The sequence below is a fragment of the Oreochromis niloticus genome, linkage group LG19, assembly GCF_001858045.2.
Source record: "Oreochromis niloticus isolate F11D_XX linkage group LG19, O_niloticus_UMD_NMBU, whole genome shotgun sequence".
Taxonomy (NCBI): domain Eukaryota; kingdom Metazoa; phylum Chordata; class Actinopteri; order Cichliformes; family Cichlidae; genus Oreochromis; species Oreochromis niloticus.
The window spans coordinates 14214391-14229584 of record NC_031983.2 but is presented as its reverse complement, the minus strand read 5'-3'; the positions used below and the strand labels follow the sequence as shown (position 1 = coordinate 14229584).

General features: G+C 39.1%; 1 protein-coding gene across 3 annotated transcripts in view; it reads left to right on the top strand.

Annotated features, from left to right (window-relative positions):
- Positions 1-15194, top strand: part of rcan3 (regulator of calcineurin 3) — a 43001-nt gene that overhangs the window by 5424 nt on the left and 22383 nt on the right. Inside the window, exon 1 of one of the 3 annotated variants that reach the window (XM_003453215.5) lies at positions 13998-14318. The exons of the other annotated variants lie outside the window; for them this stretch is intronic. Coding sequence (XP_003453263.1) covers positions 14232-14318 — 87 coding nt within the window. The 5' untranslated portion in view covers positions 13998-14231. Of the gene's footprint in view, positions 1-13997; positions 14319-15194 lie in introns of those variants that run through there. 3 annotated transcript variants of the gene reach the window in all.

The window sequence follows — 15194 nt, the reverse complement described above, 5'->3', positions numbered from 1 at the left end:
GGACACTTTCTGTCCCACTTGAGTGCAATGTGTTTGATAGAGTGACTCATGACTCACATACATATATATATATATGTATATATGTACACATGAGGATAAAGAAAGTCAACCCTTGTGCAGAGTGCAGCTGAAACATCGGGACTAAAGATAGTAGGGTGCAGGACTCGAAGTGTGAAGTGAGTGTGAGTATGTGTGTTTATGTAATACACGTACATACAGTGTGCATGCAAGTGTATAGTAGTGATATGTTTGCATGTATCAGACTGCAGTCTATTTTTGGCTGTCGGTCCCCAAGGGTGAACATGAGGGAGCGGGTACTTTGCAGGCTGAAGGTCAAACACGATGCAGTAAAGACAGAGTGAGTGCCCCTGGCCCGCTACTCCTGCTGTGGCCTGGATATTATTCTGGTACCCCTACTGGAGTGTTTCTGCGGCCTGGTGTGCTTGTTTTGCTTTTGTGCGTAACAGGGAAGAAAGCGGAAAACAATTTAAGATGACAACAGAAAGCATAATTTGGCTAAACAGAGCTGGTGAAGCATTCAAGTGTTTGAAAAGACGACAGTTTTTTCTTTTGCAGTGACAGGTTTTAGTCACTTTTAGACATTTTTAGACTTTAGTATCTACAGAAAGCTGAACACACACACACACCTATTCTTAAATGCTAGTTTATGGTTGCTGCATTGGCTGTTGTTTTTTTGTGGAAACTTTGATGACTCTGAACCATTTATACTGGCACTTGAGTTACACTACACACTCTGCAGTCTTGTCATGAACAACAGGTGTCACCACTCAGTAAACTTCCATTAATGAATGGAAGCGCCTGTCATTTCTTTAAGTCATTTCTTTAAGTATTCTTCAGGAAAATTCTCCAGGCTTCCTGAAGGACATTCAAAGCTCTTCTTTGAATGTTTGCTGAATTTTGTTATGCATTGTCAAGATGATCCCATGCTGCTTCAATAATGAGGTCTAAATTTGGATTTATCACTCAATAGGACCTGTTGCCACTGATTTCCAGTCCAGTTCTTGTGTATTTGGCATACCTCGTCCTTTTCTCCCTGTTTCTTTGCCATAAGAATGGCTTCTTCACACCTACCCTTCCACTGAGACCATTTCTCCACGAAGCTTCAGAGAACAACCAAACACTAGCTGAATAAACTGAAGGACCAGAGAGATCTATCAGCTTCTGTGTCAGGACATGACTTTTAGATACTGCTCATCTGCTGTAGATAGCTTTTATAGGGCTGTCATTAATTATTTTTCACTCCACTTGTCCAATTTGCTCTGCTGAGATATACCAAGTTTTCAGCTAAAAGCTGTTTTGGAATCAGCTTATTGGTGCAGAAATACAATTTTATGCTTATCAAATTGTGTTTTTTATCACAGGCTGCTGAATGATACAATTAAAAATCAGCTCTTTACTAAGTTGTCTGTTATGTGTTGACGTAGCACTGGTTTAGCCCTTGAGTTAGGCACTTTTTTCATTCTTGAATTATTCATATTGGTTAAGTGGCTTAAAAAATCATCTGAAAATGGTCTGGGGCAAGGACTGGACTGAAAATAATGAAAATGTTTAAATTAATCAGTAATAAAACTTTTTAAACATTTAAAATTCAGGTGAGTATTTAGAAGAACGTGCCTACAAGTAGTTTGACGCTTTGCATATGTTTATGCATATGCACTGTCCTAATGTCCACAGTGTAATATGGGCATTTAAGTACAAGAAAAAAGAGAACAACAAGCTTAAAATTAGGCCATATCTGTACTAAATCATTGTGCATAACTTCTGGCACATTTCAACACTGCTCTGATCCTTAAAACAAAGTCTGCTGACCCGGTTTTAGTTTGAAAGCTTTGAGGTGTTGTTTTAAATCTGGATGAAAACATATTTGTGTGCATGTAAGCTCAGGACAAAAAAATCTTCAATCATCCGCTTTGTGGAATGACAAGAGATCCCTGTTCGCTAGTGCATAATGACAAATATGGAGCTAAATTAGAGCTTGAACATATGAATAGTATTAGGGGTTAAGAGGTTTGATTATAGTTGCATTAATTTGCCAGTAGATTTTCCCTTAGGCTCTTACATTGATGTGCTTGACTGATTAGAAAATATGAGTGAGAGAAAGTCTTCTGTAAGCCATCCTGTCTTTGAAGGATTTTCTGTGTCATCAGGACTTGTTGCTTTTACAAAATTAAACAGAAAAAGAAATCTTTGGCTGTAAACCCTTTGTAATCACCAGCTCTATTGGAGATGAGAAAAGGTGATTAGTAATTATAATTTGATTACATATTTCCTAATCTAAGATTAACAGATTATCATTGCTAGCTCAGTGCCATAGCCATCAAGTATTCTCAGAAAACAACACAGTGGAGCTTTCCTGAAGCAAATTTTTAATTTTACTGCTTTGACTTTAATACTTCACCTTTATGAATTTACTAAGACAATCACTTAAGCCCAAAATGCAAATGAGAACAAATATATCCACTAATTAAATTGCGTTGTTACAATCCACTGTCAGCTTGTTAAACTGTTTTACAGGCTAACCTGTAAAGGCTCCAACCAGAGATATTCAGTTAATTATTTTTTTTACTTTTTGATTTTAATTGTTTTTAGTTCAGTTAGTTTCCAGAGCAGTTTCTGGTTTCAGTTTAGTTTTTATTGTGTGGAAATGTTTAGTTTAATTCTTATTACTTTCAGCACTAGTTTTTTTTCTTTGTAATTATTATTTTATGGCAGGCATGTGTCAGAGGCAAGATTTGTTTAAAATCAGTACAGGTGTCACTTTAAAAACACAGAACATTTTGACTCACAGTCTTATAGACGACCAAAGTCTCAATAAACATGTTGATCAGCGTCTCATTGGGCAAATTTGAATAGAATTTTACCACACTGACAAATACTAAAACTAAGATTATTGCCTCTATATTTTTATTTTTAGTTAGTTTTCCAAGTTCACAAAATTGCTTCAGTTACATTTTTTTTTATCAAAAGTTAGGGGTTTTTTGTCGTTAATTGAAATTCTTTTACAGCTAGTTTTAGTTTTTTTGTCTCTAGTTAACTATAATGACCTCTTCTGTAACACTGTAAAATGCACTGAAACCTCTACACAAAGAAACGCAGTTCCCTAAGCCCTTCTCAGACGTGGTTTTATTAAGATCTGTTTGACATCTGCATGGATCAGCTCCCTTTCTGAGTAAAATTAAATTTGCCGAACTGTTTTGTTAAACACTGGGGACTCATTTTCCCCCTAATATCATTTAACAGGGTCAAATGGTTGTGAAATAATTAGTGTTGATTTGACAACAAAGGGGGTGAAACCGTAATGAACTTTTTGATGAAGTCTTATGAAGGAGGCTTGAAAATGGTTGGTCTCAGTGGAGCCTTTAGGATTAAGATGATACAGCTGTCAGCTGATGGTAATGGGTGTTTTAGCTCTACAATAGGCCACAAGCCTACCTGCTTATTGATAGTTGAGACGCTCTTGGGTGTACAAAACTCTTTGTGAGGACTGGATGACCATTGGATGACCAAGCTATGGAAATAAATATTATTACTGAAGTTATTGCAGTTGAGATTTTGTCACAAGATATGATACCTACAGACGGATGTTTTGTTCTTCACCAAAGTGGTCAAAATGGTCATTGCTACAGACGGTTGCTTTGTAGTGCTAGTTTCTTTCACTGACTCCTTGTTAATTCTGAACACTTCTTCCTTTTCGCACGTTTCCTCCCTAAAGATATCAAAGTGTCTTTTGATGCTCTATCTGGTTGTCATGTCTGAGGAGTATCTCCTGTTTCTGTTCTTCTTTCTGTGGTCAAGAAAAAAACAGAGGTGAACACTGGAGTGTTTTAACAGCACAGTATAAATGGAGGGATGAGAAACAGTGAAGAACAAAGGTCCAAAATGTTGTTGTTAGTATGATTATGAGTAACTTGGATATAACTGACAGCTCTCCTCATTCTCCTGCCTGTATGCTATCTATCTTCCTGTCATAATGGTCATGGATTAATTCATCTAACCAGTTTAGCATTCCTCTCTTTTTGTTTTTCCCCAACTTCCTATTATACAACTTTGTTCTTCACAACTGCAGGGTCTTTGAAATCTTCCAGGCTTTTACAGTAGCTTGTTTTTGGACAGTCTTTGTGCCGATCCTGCGGTCCTTCCAGATGTCCTGTCTGTTTGGTTTCTTCTCTCTCTGTCAGGCTTGGCACACGTCTTCGTGCGGATCTATTTCTGCCTTTAGGCCTTTTTTTCTCCTTCACTTCCACTACTTCAGGCTTTTCTCTCACAAGTTTGGGGAGGTGGATTGTTTTGCCTAAGGGATCTGTGGGGTTGCTTTTCCTCACAAGATGGGGGCCGCAGATATTTTATGACTTTCGCTCTGTGTTACCATATGTCTGCTCCACTGACAGCATGTACTGTTTGAGACTCAAAGATGTGATCTTTCATTCTTTGAAGATTGGTGGACTTTGGAAGAACCCTCTCTCCATTGCCTTCCTGATGGCGAAGGTTTTGTCTTTCTACTAGATGAGACAAAACAAAAAGCAAGGTTTGCCATTTTTTAAAAATAAATAATACTTAGTACTAAATAATAATAATAATATCATAATTATAAATAATTATTATTTCCTCAGGACTATCCAATGGCCTTGGAGATAAAAGAGACTGGAGTCAAAGTTTTAGTCAATTCATAATTAAACTGAAAATAAACTAAAAAAAAAAAAAGGTTTAGTTTTTCTTTACTAAAGAAATCAGTGAGAGAAGTCAACTTGTCTGACTGAGCTAAAAAGAGTTTATTTAAACATAAAGATATGGCACTGGTGGTTGTATGTTTACAATTATTCAATATTGAGAGAAAAAAAAATGTGTTTGTACTTATGCAATGTCTATTTTCTTACAGTAGTTACATCAGTTAATACAGTAATAGATTTTTTTAAAAGCTGTTGCAAATGTGTTCAGTCTCAATCATCATCGTCCCGTGATAGTGGATATGGCAGCATGTATGGGGGGGATAAGTGGTCCGATCTGTTCCAATTTTTAATTAAGCCACTAAACACCACTGCTTCAGAGGGAAAAGTACTATTAAATTAAAAAAAAAATAAAGGAATCAGTTTCTGAGCATCAGGAGACCCTCAAAAAGATCCTTGAAATATTCCTTCTGTGTGCCAACCACATGCATCATCAGAATTCCCTACAAAGGTGAGTTTATCAGCTCCTTCTTGTAGCTTCCTGGATTGCGGGTATGCAGTAGAGCTGGTGTTTGCAACATCCTGCAATTATGAAGTGCGTCTGTGAAAAAAGTATGTTTGTTGGCTTTACTGTGATGTTGCACCTGCTGTAAAAGGGTCGATAGAGAGGAGCAGCAGCACTCCTGAGTAAAAAGATTAAAACTCACCTGATCACTGCATTATTCACAAGTTAAAACTTGTGGTCCAAGATGCTGTAGAACACATTACAAAGTCATTTTCACATTTTTGCTAACTCTCAAAACTATAAAAGTCTCCTGCTGGTCTTAGTAACTGTAACAGAGCCTCCTTATCTGTGCGGACACATTAACAGATGTGGCTATGAGAGGGGATGCAGATGACACTCCCCAGGAAAGCAAAATAGTCCATCAAAGCAAACTGCAGCAGAATATTAACTTAGTATTTTTTTAATCGACAGCATTTGATGTTTTTGAAATTTAACATTATTTCATGTTAGAATTGAAGTAAATAGCAGAGCTGGGCATGTTGCACGAAGTAGAAGGGACCTGTTAAAACATTTGTATCATTACGTTTGATTAGAAAACATGAGGCTGCAAACACATTTAATTCATTAAAAGTTTTTACAATATTGTGTAATGTTACAATATTCTTGTTAACACTGTGGTATGTTTAAGTTGTGAATATGATTAGTTGAACGTTTTAACTGGAAAAAATAAGTAAGTTTTTCTGCTCATTACTTGTTGTTAGCACTATCGTTTTATTCTTTTTTTCATTTAATCTTACTTCTGAGGTTTATATTTGCATTTGAGAGACATCTGGTACACTATCGTAATATCTCCAATGCCACATTAAAAATATCTTAGCACATAAATGTCATTCAGTTACCCTGCGATTTAATAAATCTCCCACAGCTAATCAAAGCCACTTACATAAATCTGTGATGTAATATTTTAAAAGCTCAAACATAAATATATCTACTTACATCCTTATATACCGTCATCGTGGTTAAACAGTCTTGTTTTGCTGTTTTGTACACCGCCTCCCCCACACCTTCAAAAGAGCTTAGTGGAAATAATTTTTAGCTCTTTGATGTGTGATTATGACTGGTTTCATGTACGGCTGCTTTGATGAAAATGATGGCTTTTCTTCCACACACGCATCTCGCCCCGCCCTCGCCTACTACACAAGGCTTGATTATGACACTCTAAGATTTACAGTGCTGTGTAAGACATTGTGTTATTTGTTCTTAGTCATGCTCTTGCGATTCTATTTAAATCCAGATTATTTTGCGGTTCAATCAGTCTAAAAACAGAAATGTTCTGTGGGTGATTTCAAGAATAGCAGTCTCAGTACAACAATAGAGTATGAGCGCCTTTTTAACTGATGCAGAGTATAAACGGACTCTTATGAACGAGGAACAAAAGTAATCATACAGTCCATGAAATTGAACGAGGTGATTGCTTTTAGGCAAGAATGTGTCAAATTAACGAGCCGAAACAAACCCATAAATAAATAAGAAGTTTAGTAAAGCTGATAGTGAGAAATAAATGAAAATATGTTATAATATTATAATAATGGAAAGCGTCCACTGTGTTGTATATCCAGGATGGTTACTTGTTTCTAGTTTTCAAGACTTTGTTGATATCCTCCATATTTTTGCTTTTTTTACTTTTTCACTTGCTTGCATAACTTTTCATTGTCTTAATGTAACCACCAGCTCCCCTCTGAGTTTGCTTTTGAAGCGTTATTGTTGGAGGAGAGTTGGAGCAAACGGCATTTAAAACGATTCCTGTAATATACAGAAAAGGACTATTGATGCTGTTGCTGATGTTTTGCCGTGGCGTATGTTTTTGTTGTGTTTCCTTTTGTTTTGGTCTCTTATTTAGCTTTGTTTGTTCATTTCTGTTCCCATCATTGTTCATTCCCGCCCACGAGTGCTCTCTTTGCTATCATTGTCTACTTTTCACCGTCTCCATCATGCTGCCTATTGACTGTACTCAAGTTAATGGCAGCTGGGGGCAGGTGTGGCATTCTGTTATTAGTACGCTTTTGAGCATTTGTTGCTTTGGTAATTATTTGGTTGTGTGAAATGGATCTTAAGCTTAAGGATAAACATTTCCTACTTTATTTAAATTTAGTGTGCTCAGTCTGCAATCTCATTGCACCAGTGCACCACTTGTGCCCATCTCAGCTGCCATTAGAATCCCATAGCTTTCAATTAGATCTGAAAGAATAGAAAGCTCTTCCATCCTCTGGTGAACAGTCTTATGATTTCTTTCTTTCTCTTTGTTTGCTTGCGTTGGAAAATGGTACCCATTTCTCAGAATACGATGTTGTCTTCAAAGCTTTGAAACTGCCTCAGGTCCCTCCCTGTTATTTCTTCTTCTTCTTCTTTGTTATGTTTCCTTTAGCAGCGGTGTTGCCTGCATATGGGTCGACGAGTCCGCCTAGCCCAATCCAAAGATTTGACCTGATTTCAAAGCAATCAGTGGAACCATCGGCACGTGTCACTCTGTGTTTCCTCCTCCTCTCGCTCTGTCTCTGTCCTCCCCACAGAGCTATACGGCAGCTCATCTCTCCAGCTCCTAAGCTGCTGGACGGGGTTAAAATGCTGAACAGCTGCTGGTGGCCCACCAGATGTGGGCTGTGGACCAAAAACATACTGTGCAGTCAGTTCTCATATTTATTATGCAGTTTGCAATAAGCAGTCTTTACAGAAAGCAGTTTTTCTTATTTCATTTCTTAACAAATTTGCATATTATTATAATTGAAGTGCACCACACTAAAGAATGTATTTAATAAAACATGTTTAATAGATAACTATAAATAGCTATTAAGTCGAACTATAAAACTAGGAATGTCTGTGACCAGTTGACTAGACAAATAAATATTTGCTGCCCTTCCTTAGTCGGTTAAAATAATTATTTCTATTATATTAATGTATAAAAGCGGGTAACTGTTGAGTCTAAGATGCTACAATACCACCATCCATAGCTACATGTCCAAAAGATGCTAAATGGGAAACAATTGAATGGGAAGTTGTTAACAAACAAGCTGATAATACTGATGACAGTCATGGTAACAATCATAGTTCTGCAGCACTCGATTCAGAAAATTGACATTTGTAGAGTGTCGGTGCAAAAATCTTGAGCAGTGATTTATTAAAACGTCTGCAAAAATACATGGAAATCCAATATATAAGGCAAAAATAGAATTTGAACAATTCTAACAAGCTTCAACACCGATGGAACTCCTTTATCTAAGCTTTCTTGTAATTTCTTTAAGTCGTCTTCAGGAATAGTTCTCAGGGCTTCTTGAACAACATTCAAAGCTCTTCTTTGGATGTTGGCTGCCGTTTGTTGTGTTCTCTGTCAAGATCCCACACTGCTTCAATAATGTTGATGTCCGGGCTCTGGGAAGATCAGAGTTGAGGTTGCAGCAATTGTGGTCAATTATAAAGGAGTTTAAATAGCATTCCATATGTAAAATGTAGAAGTGGATATGGAGAAGAGTGCCAGCTGAGCCTTCAGCTGATGTCAGCTAGCACTGAGATCAGCTAATTTGCCAGGATTGCTGTTGCTTTGGTGTATCGTTATCTCACAAGTTTAATGTTGGCATGGCTATTCTCCAAATAGGGTACATTAGAGAATTTCAAGATATCAAATCTGTGACCACTAAATATTTAATGACAATAAATTTTAAGGGGGAAAATGAATAATTTAAGAGTATCTTTCTGTCAGCAGCTGTCATCAGATTTTGATTTATCTAGCTAAGTCTTGATTGTAAGTACGTGATATGAGCTTTTTTACACCTGAACCCTACCCAGGAGTGCAGTGCACATATTGAAATTCTGTTTGCATAGGTGCACGTACAGATTTCCCATGTTAACAGGCTCATTTCTGTTAATTAGGAGAAAATAGTTACAGTCAGATTTGACCTTTGGGAGTTGTGCCTATCACTGTTAATTAAAGTTTGATTGCCAGAAGTCATGTAAAACTCTGGTCTATCAGCATATTTCACATCTGAATGACTTCAGCAGCTTCATCATCCTCCCCTCAATTTTCTCAGCTCAATTGCAGAATTCAAACCACCAGATTAAAAAGAGAAAAAACGTTTGGGGCTTTGAAGCAGTGTTGATGGAGGCTACTTGTTTTCGTCGTTTCTGTTGTGTGCTCATCTTCAGGTTTTGACGCTGTACTTTGCACACAGCAGGACCCTGCTCTCTTTCACTCTGTTTCACTCATCCCCTCACTACTTTTATTCCCTCTACGCCAGCTCTGCCTCTCTGTGCTATTCTGTTCTCCCTCACGCTGTCTCACCTACACTCTGTAGATCTGTCTCTCTGCCCTGTAGACATTCTTTTATCCTCCCATCCCTCTGTCTCCCTCTGGCTCCCTGCGCCTGTACTTGGCTGCTTGCTATAAAAATAGCTTGGCCTAGATTACAGCAGCTGCATTGGCGCTGGCACTACAGTTGGTTTGGCTGGGCCAAGTGAGGTAGCCTGTTGTAATAAGAGGTTGGCAGTGAAGAGATGAGTGCATGTGTGTATGCGTGCATGTGTTTGTGTGTAAACATATACTAACGCGTGTCTTTGTGTTCATTTTTAATATACAGGCAATATACAGTATGCTGTATATTTGCATGCAGTTATTCGTTGTGTTTGTGCAGAGAAGCGTTTGCATATATATGTGCATGCGCATGCATGTGTGCGTATTATGAGCATGCGTGTATCAGCCCACCAATGGTGATCCACTGCCCTGATTCCCGCCCTCCTGCTCCACTGCAGAGCTCCACTTCAGAATACAAATTGTGTTCGTCAGTGAGTCTGAGACAGTGTCTCATCCTTTGAGCATCTCTGCTGCCTCTCCGTCCACTCCTTTCCTCATCTCTTATGAAGTGCATTGTGCACATTAGAGAGAGCAATAGCTGGATTGCTATCCTATTGACTGCACTTTATGTGATAATTGCATGTATATCCGCTTATTTATACTTGGTCATAAAGAAGCATAAAACACATTAGCTTACCAGGGGTTTACATTTCCTAAATCTAACCGTGTTCTTGGCATTTATCTTTACACTTTATATTTAGACACTGTTCTGTCAATATCTGCCTATAAAAAGAGACAACCGTACTGCAGCTTTTACTGTGTCACTACTAAATTAGCTGCAGCTTAAGCAAACAGATTAAACTTGACAGAATATTTCTGTTTTAGGAAATGCACTTTGGAGTTGCTGGTGGACATATTTTGTTACCTTGCCAACAGTCTTTAAGTGAAGCTAAATTTATAGACCGCTGGCGGAGTCCACATATTAACCGTACAGGTGTAAGAGTTGTATCAGTTTTCTCATCTTGGCCTCAGGAAGATTTTTGTATGACATGGAATTTATGGAAGCATATACATACAGCGTACCTCAGAAAATTGAATCTATAAAACAAGATGCTGACCATAACAGCATTGTTCCTTATAGCTAACAATAGACCAGAGCACCTCCAGTTCTGCTGTGAACCCTGCATTTGAAAGGAAAAAATGTGATTGAAAAACGTAGTGTTCCTCAGGTTTTTTCTTTCAGATTTTTATATAAGCCTTTATATTTCCCTGCACAAAGTCTTGTTTGGGCTCTCTTCATCCTGTGAGATCTAACAGAGAGAATTGTGAATGAGGAGAGGAGAATTGAGAATGAGGAGGAGCAGAGCTGCAGAATGAGGCCAGAGAGGAAGAAAAGTGCTTCATCATCCGCGGTGATCCATCCTACTTATCAGCTGCGACAAAACAGATCAAAGGAAGCTGCGCTTCGGTAGCCGAAAACAACACATGCAGTGATCTGTACGGTTTGTTGATGCCAGTGGCCACAGCAGCGCTCCTTTAACCTTGACCCACCCACGACATTCATGTGAACTAATTATTTAGGTCTGATTTAGCACCATTCCTTACTGCCTTTAGTCCTTATTGTTAATTAAACAGACCTAATTCTACTCATATGTGTTGCTTCTGTAAATTTTCTTCTTAAACATAAATTTTTTGGACATACTTTTAAATCAAATTCCCATTATATATATATTTTTAGTTCATATTATTAATAGTCTGAACTTCTGGCCAAAGCTAAAGGTGGAGCCTGCGGTGGTACCTGAAATGTAACGTGTTATCATTTCAATGTCGAGTGTCAGATCCCCTTTTTTTATCTGTCGTCCTCAGTGCATCATTGTAAATATAACCATCTATTCATTTGTTTCTGCTTGTCCAGTTTGGGCAGCATGGTGGTGCAGTAAGTAACCGTGGTTCAGCTAGAAGATCCTGGGTTTGATAAGGGCTGGCTGGGGGCCTATGTCTGTGGAGATTTGGTTGTGGGTCCTCCAGCTTCCTCCTACAGTACAAAGATGTGCATGGATTTACAGAAGTAGCCCTAGACTCACATGCAGGTTGGTTATCACCAGCATGTGTGCTACATACTGTAAGTGGTAAATTTGCAGTGCCACATGGTATAATATACTGTTTTACAGTACGTTACAATATTCCAGATGTAATAATTGATTAGGCCCAGGTAGAGTGGACCTAATCTCTATGTATCTGCAAACATTTGCTTTGCTGATCTTTTTGTTAACAAGAAGTGAAACTTAACTTTTTTTTTCAGCTTTGACCCAAAGCTTTGTAAATAGGGGAAAGTGAAAAGAGAATTTTCCAAGAGGGCATAAATAAATGATCACAACCTTTGGCAAACTTAGACTACATTAGATTCAAGTAAACAGAGCTGTTTCAAAAGAAAAGACGACATATGCGTGCCGCTTTATCACTCCTCTGCGTGTGATTAATGAGCTGTGGGAGTGCTTTTGATGTAACATCTAAACCTGTCAGGTATCATCACCAGCGCTGCCTGCTCATGCTACCATGACTTGAAAGACTAAAACAGCTTCAATCTCAACAGATGAAGCAGCTGACGGTGCTTTTCAGACAAGGTCAACATGTTACTGTGTCTGATATGTGGTGTTTTGTGGCTTTTACAGGGGAATTTTTCCAGACCGAGTGACTGACACTGTCTGCTGGAGGAATGTCACAGTCATCCATAAATATCTTTCTCATGTTCTCCGTCTGCTCAGTGTGGACAATGCCTGACACACACAGACAGAAATAGCCCTCACGGCCCAGAGCCTTAATATTAATGGCTTATAGGGACTTTGTTGTCTCGGCTGGTTAGACAATTATTATTATGAAATGGAGTGCTGGAGAGACAGATGATCTGAGTGATGGAAAGAAGACAAGGTGCGTTAGCATTTTACGCAATGGCATAATGTCTGTGGAATCTGGAAAATGATTGGTCTTCAACTGGAATGGAAACTCAGTCTATCAGTATAATCAAGGAGCTGTGGCAGTATCACCAGCTTCATCAGCTGCTTTATTGTGAGTCATAAAGAGCCACAGTACCACTAAAGTACAAACCAGTAACTGAAAAGTTCTTTAAAAGTTTTCGAGGCATTCCAGTGAAAGAGAAGCATCTTTCCTGCTGACAAAATAAGGTATATCTATTAACAGCATGCAGACAGACATCAGCATGATGGGCTTTTAGGCTTGTTGTTTGTCTGTATATTCCTATTCTCATGAAGTCACAGACCATGTCAACTGAAGGCAGCAAACAACTGACATCCGTGGTTATGCAATTGTGGCTTGACAAGGCAAAAAATAAAGCGGCGGATGCCTTCAGCGGAAAACATATTTTTCATTCACAGTGCTGATGGTAAGCCAGTAATCAGAGTGTATGTAATGTGCTGTGTTGGGCAGAAAAACTACACAAACACAGCTTGTATAGGATTCACAAGGATTGTATTCATAACAGTGACAGCACATGTTAGTAGACATCAATATACCAGAAATATAACATTATAGCAGAACTGCCAATTTACATCTGTAGTCCCGGAGCAGGTCGCATAAGAACTTTATGATAAACAAAGACATGTAGCTGTGAGCCTTGTGTAACTTGATACTGCTAGAAATCATGCTGGTGAAAATGGGCACAGCAACAGAAACAGAAGAGTCTAATGCAGTGCTTCCTAACTTTTCCTCCATGTTAATACACAGCAATCCTGCTTGCTACCTATATTCAGCTGGAAACAAGGGAGATATATGCCATTTAGAACAAAAAGACTAAAATGGATGCTGTGGATAAAGAGAATATTCAGCAGAAAGTCCAAACCATACACCTCCACGCTCCAGTATACTGACTATAACCTTGTGATCTGAGATGTATTGAATTAACTTGATGTCTATTTCTGGAAAGGTAATGTTGAATCAGCTCCTCGCTTTTATTGTAAGATGATATTTTGTCTTCTCTCCTCTCTGACTCCCCGAAGAAGTGAACCGTAACGGCGCAGTTGAAGATCTCTCATGCTAGACTTGAACTGGTGCTTATACAGCTTCTGCTCTCATTGTCCACCCCATATTTGTTGTCAGTATATCACAAAGACATCAGGGGTAAACAAGATTTCCTTCTTAATGAATGGGTTGGTCTGTGTGACTCTGATGCTGGTGTTGTTTGACGTAAACATGGACTGATTTTTTTATTTTCATTTTTTTCAAAGATGGTTGTGACACATTTTTCTCCCTCAAACCCGCGAACACCAAAGACAATTGTAATAAAAATAAAATGCAACAAAAGCGGAATAAACCGGCCGGTAAATTCTGCAGTGCACCCTGCACGGTTCGTCAAGCTCTACAGTGGCGTAAAACAAGACGAACGTGAGGATGGTAATGACGTCAATGTGGAGCCAGGAGCGGGGAGGGCAGGAGCCAGAGAGAGAGAGACGGAGAGAGTTTGTGCAGTTGCTGCAGCATCACTCACAGCAGCGCGTTAGTGCAGCGAGGAGTCCAGCCTCGACTCTCGCAGCCGATTAAAAAAGAAACCATCCAGAACAGTCCGCCGGACTTAACCGCAGCTTCCTGGAGAAAAAGGCGACAGATATCTGCGTTTTCTGCGCCCTGCTAGAGTGGAAGAGAAAGACTTTTACTCATTTTTTTAAAACCCAAAACACGCAAGGGAATGCCATCGATAAATATGAAACTGGAGATGGTGACCATCATCGCCTGCGAAGTAGATATTGAGGTGTTTACATCAGATAAAATGCAGGTACGGTTCACCCTTAAAAATGCACGTTGAAATGAATCCTGCTTTTTTTGCGGTGTGGTTGTGCAGCAGTTTGCTCGGGGCGACTGCATGCTGCCCCTGTAGAAGCGCATGAATGTCTTGGGTGACGTTGAATGCAGCCCTTCCTCAGACGAGGATTTTTATCAATGGGAGCCGCATCTCGGGGAGACGCACGCCCCGCGCCGCGCGTGCACGCCACAGTGATTGACGCTGAATGAATTGCAAAAATTGCTGGAAAATGCACGATTGTTTTTTAAAGGAATCATTGTGTGGGTGTCAGTGTGTGTGTCAGGCTTCAGATAGACAGCAATTATAAGATGAGGCTCGCAAGGCGATATTGGAATGGGGTGTGATGAAGTGGATTGTCCATGCAAGACATATGTATGGAAATAAGCGAGGCGATGTTTAGACGCAGTGGCGAACAGGCTGTCTTGTCCCCCCCCCTCCCGTTTTATCTCTGGCCTTACAGCAGCATTGCAGGTACATCAGGTTAAACGTGATGCCGAAAAAAATTAAATATTTAAATTGAAAAAAAAAAAATACTCGGTGAACATGAATAAACATGCAGTAGCATAAAAAATCTTGGTAAAAGTGATTGAAATTGATGCCCTGGGAAATGATAATGGAAAGGGGGGGGGGGTAATAGTTACAATTAGATTTGCCTTTGAGTACATTTACGTCACTATAAATTCAGTATTGCAGTCTCCCTATGGCAGTGTTTTACTAAAAGCCCTCAGAACTGGGGTGGGCAATTAATTTTCCCAAGGGCCCACGTGAAACTGGGACTGTTGTGGAGGTCTGCACCAATACTCTAATAAAGAGATATAATTAATACTAAGCTGAAGTCAGTTCTGCTCA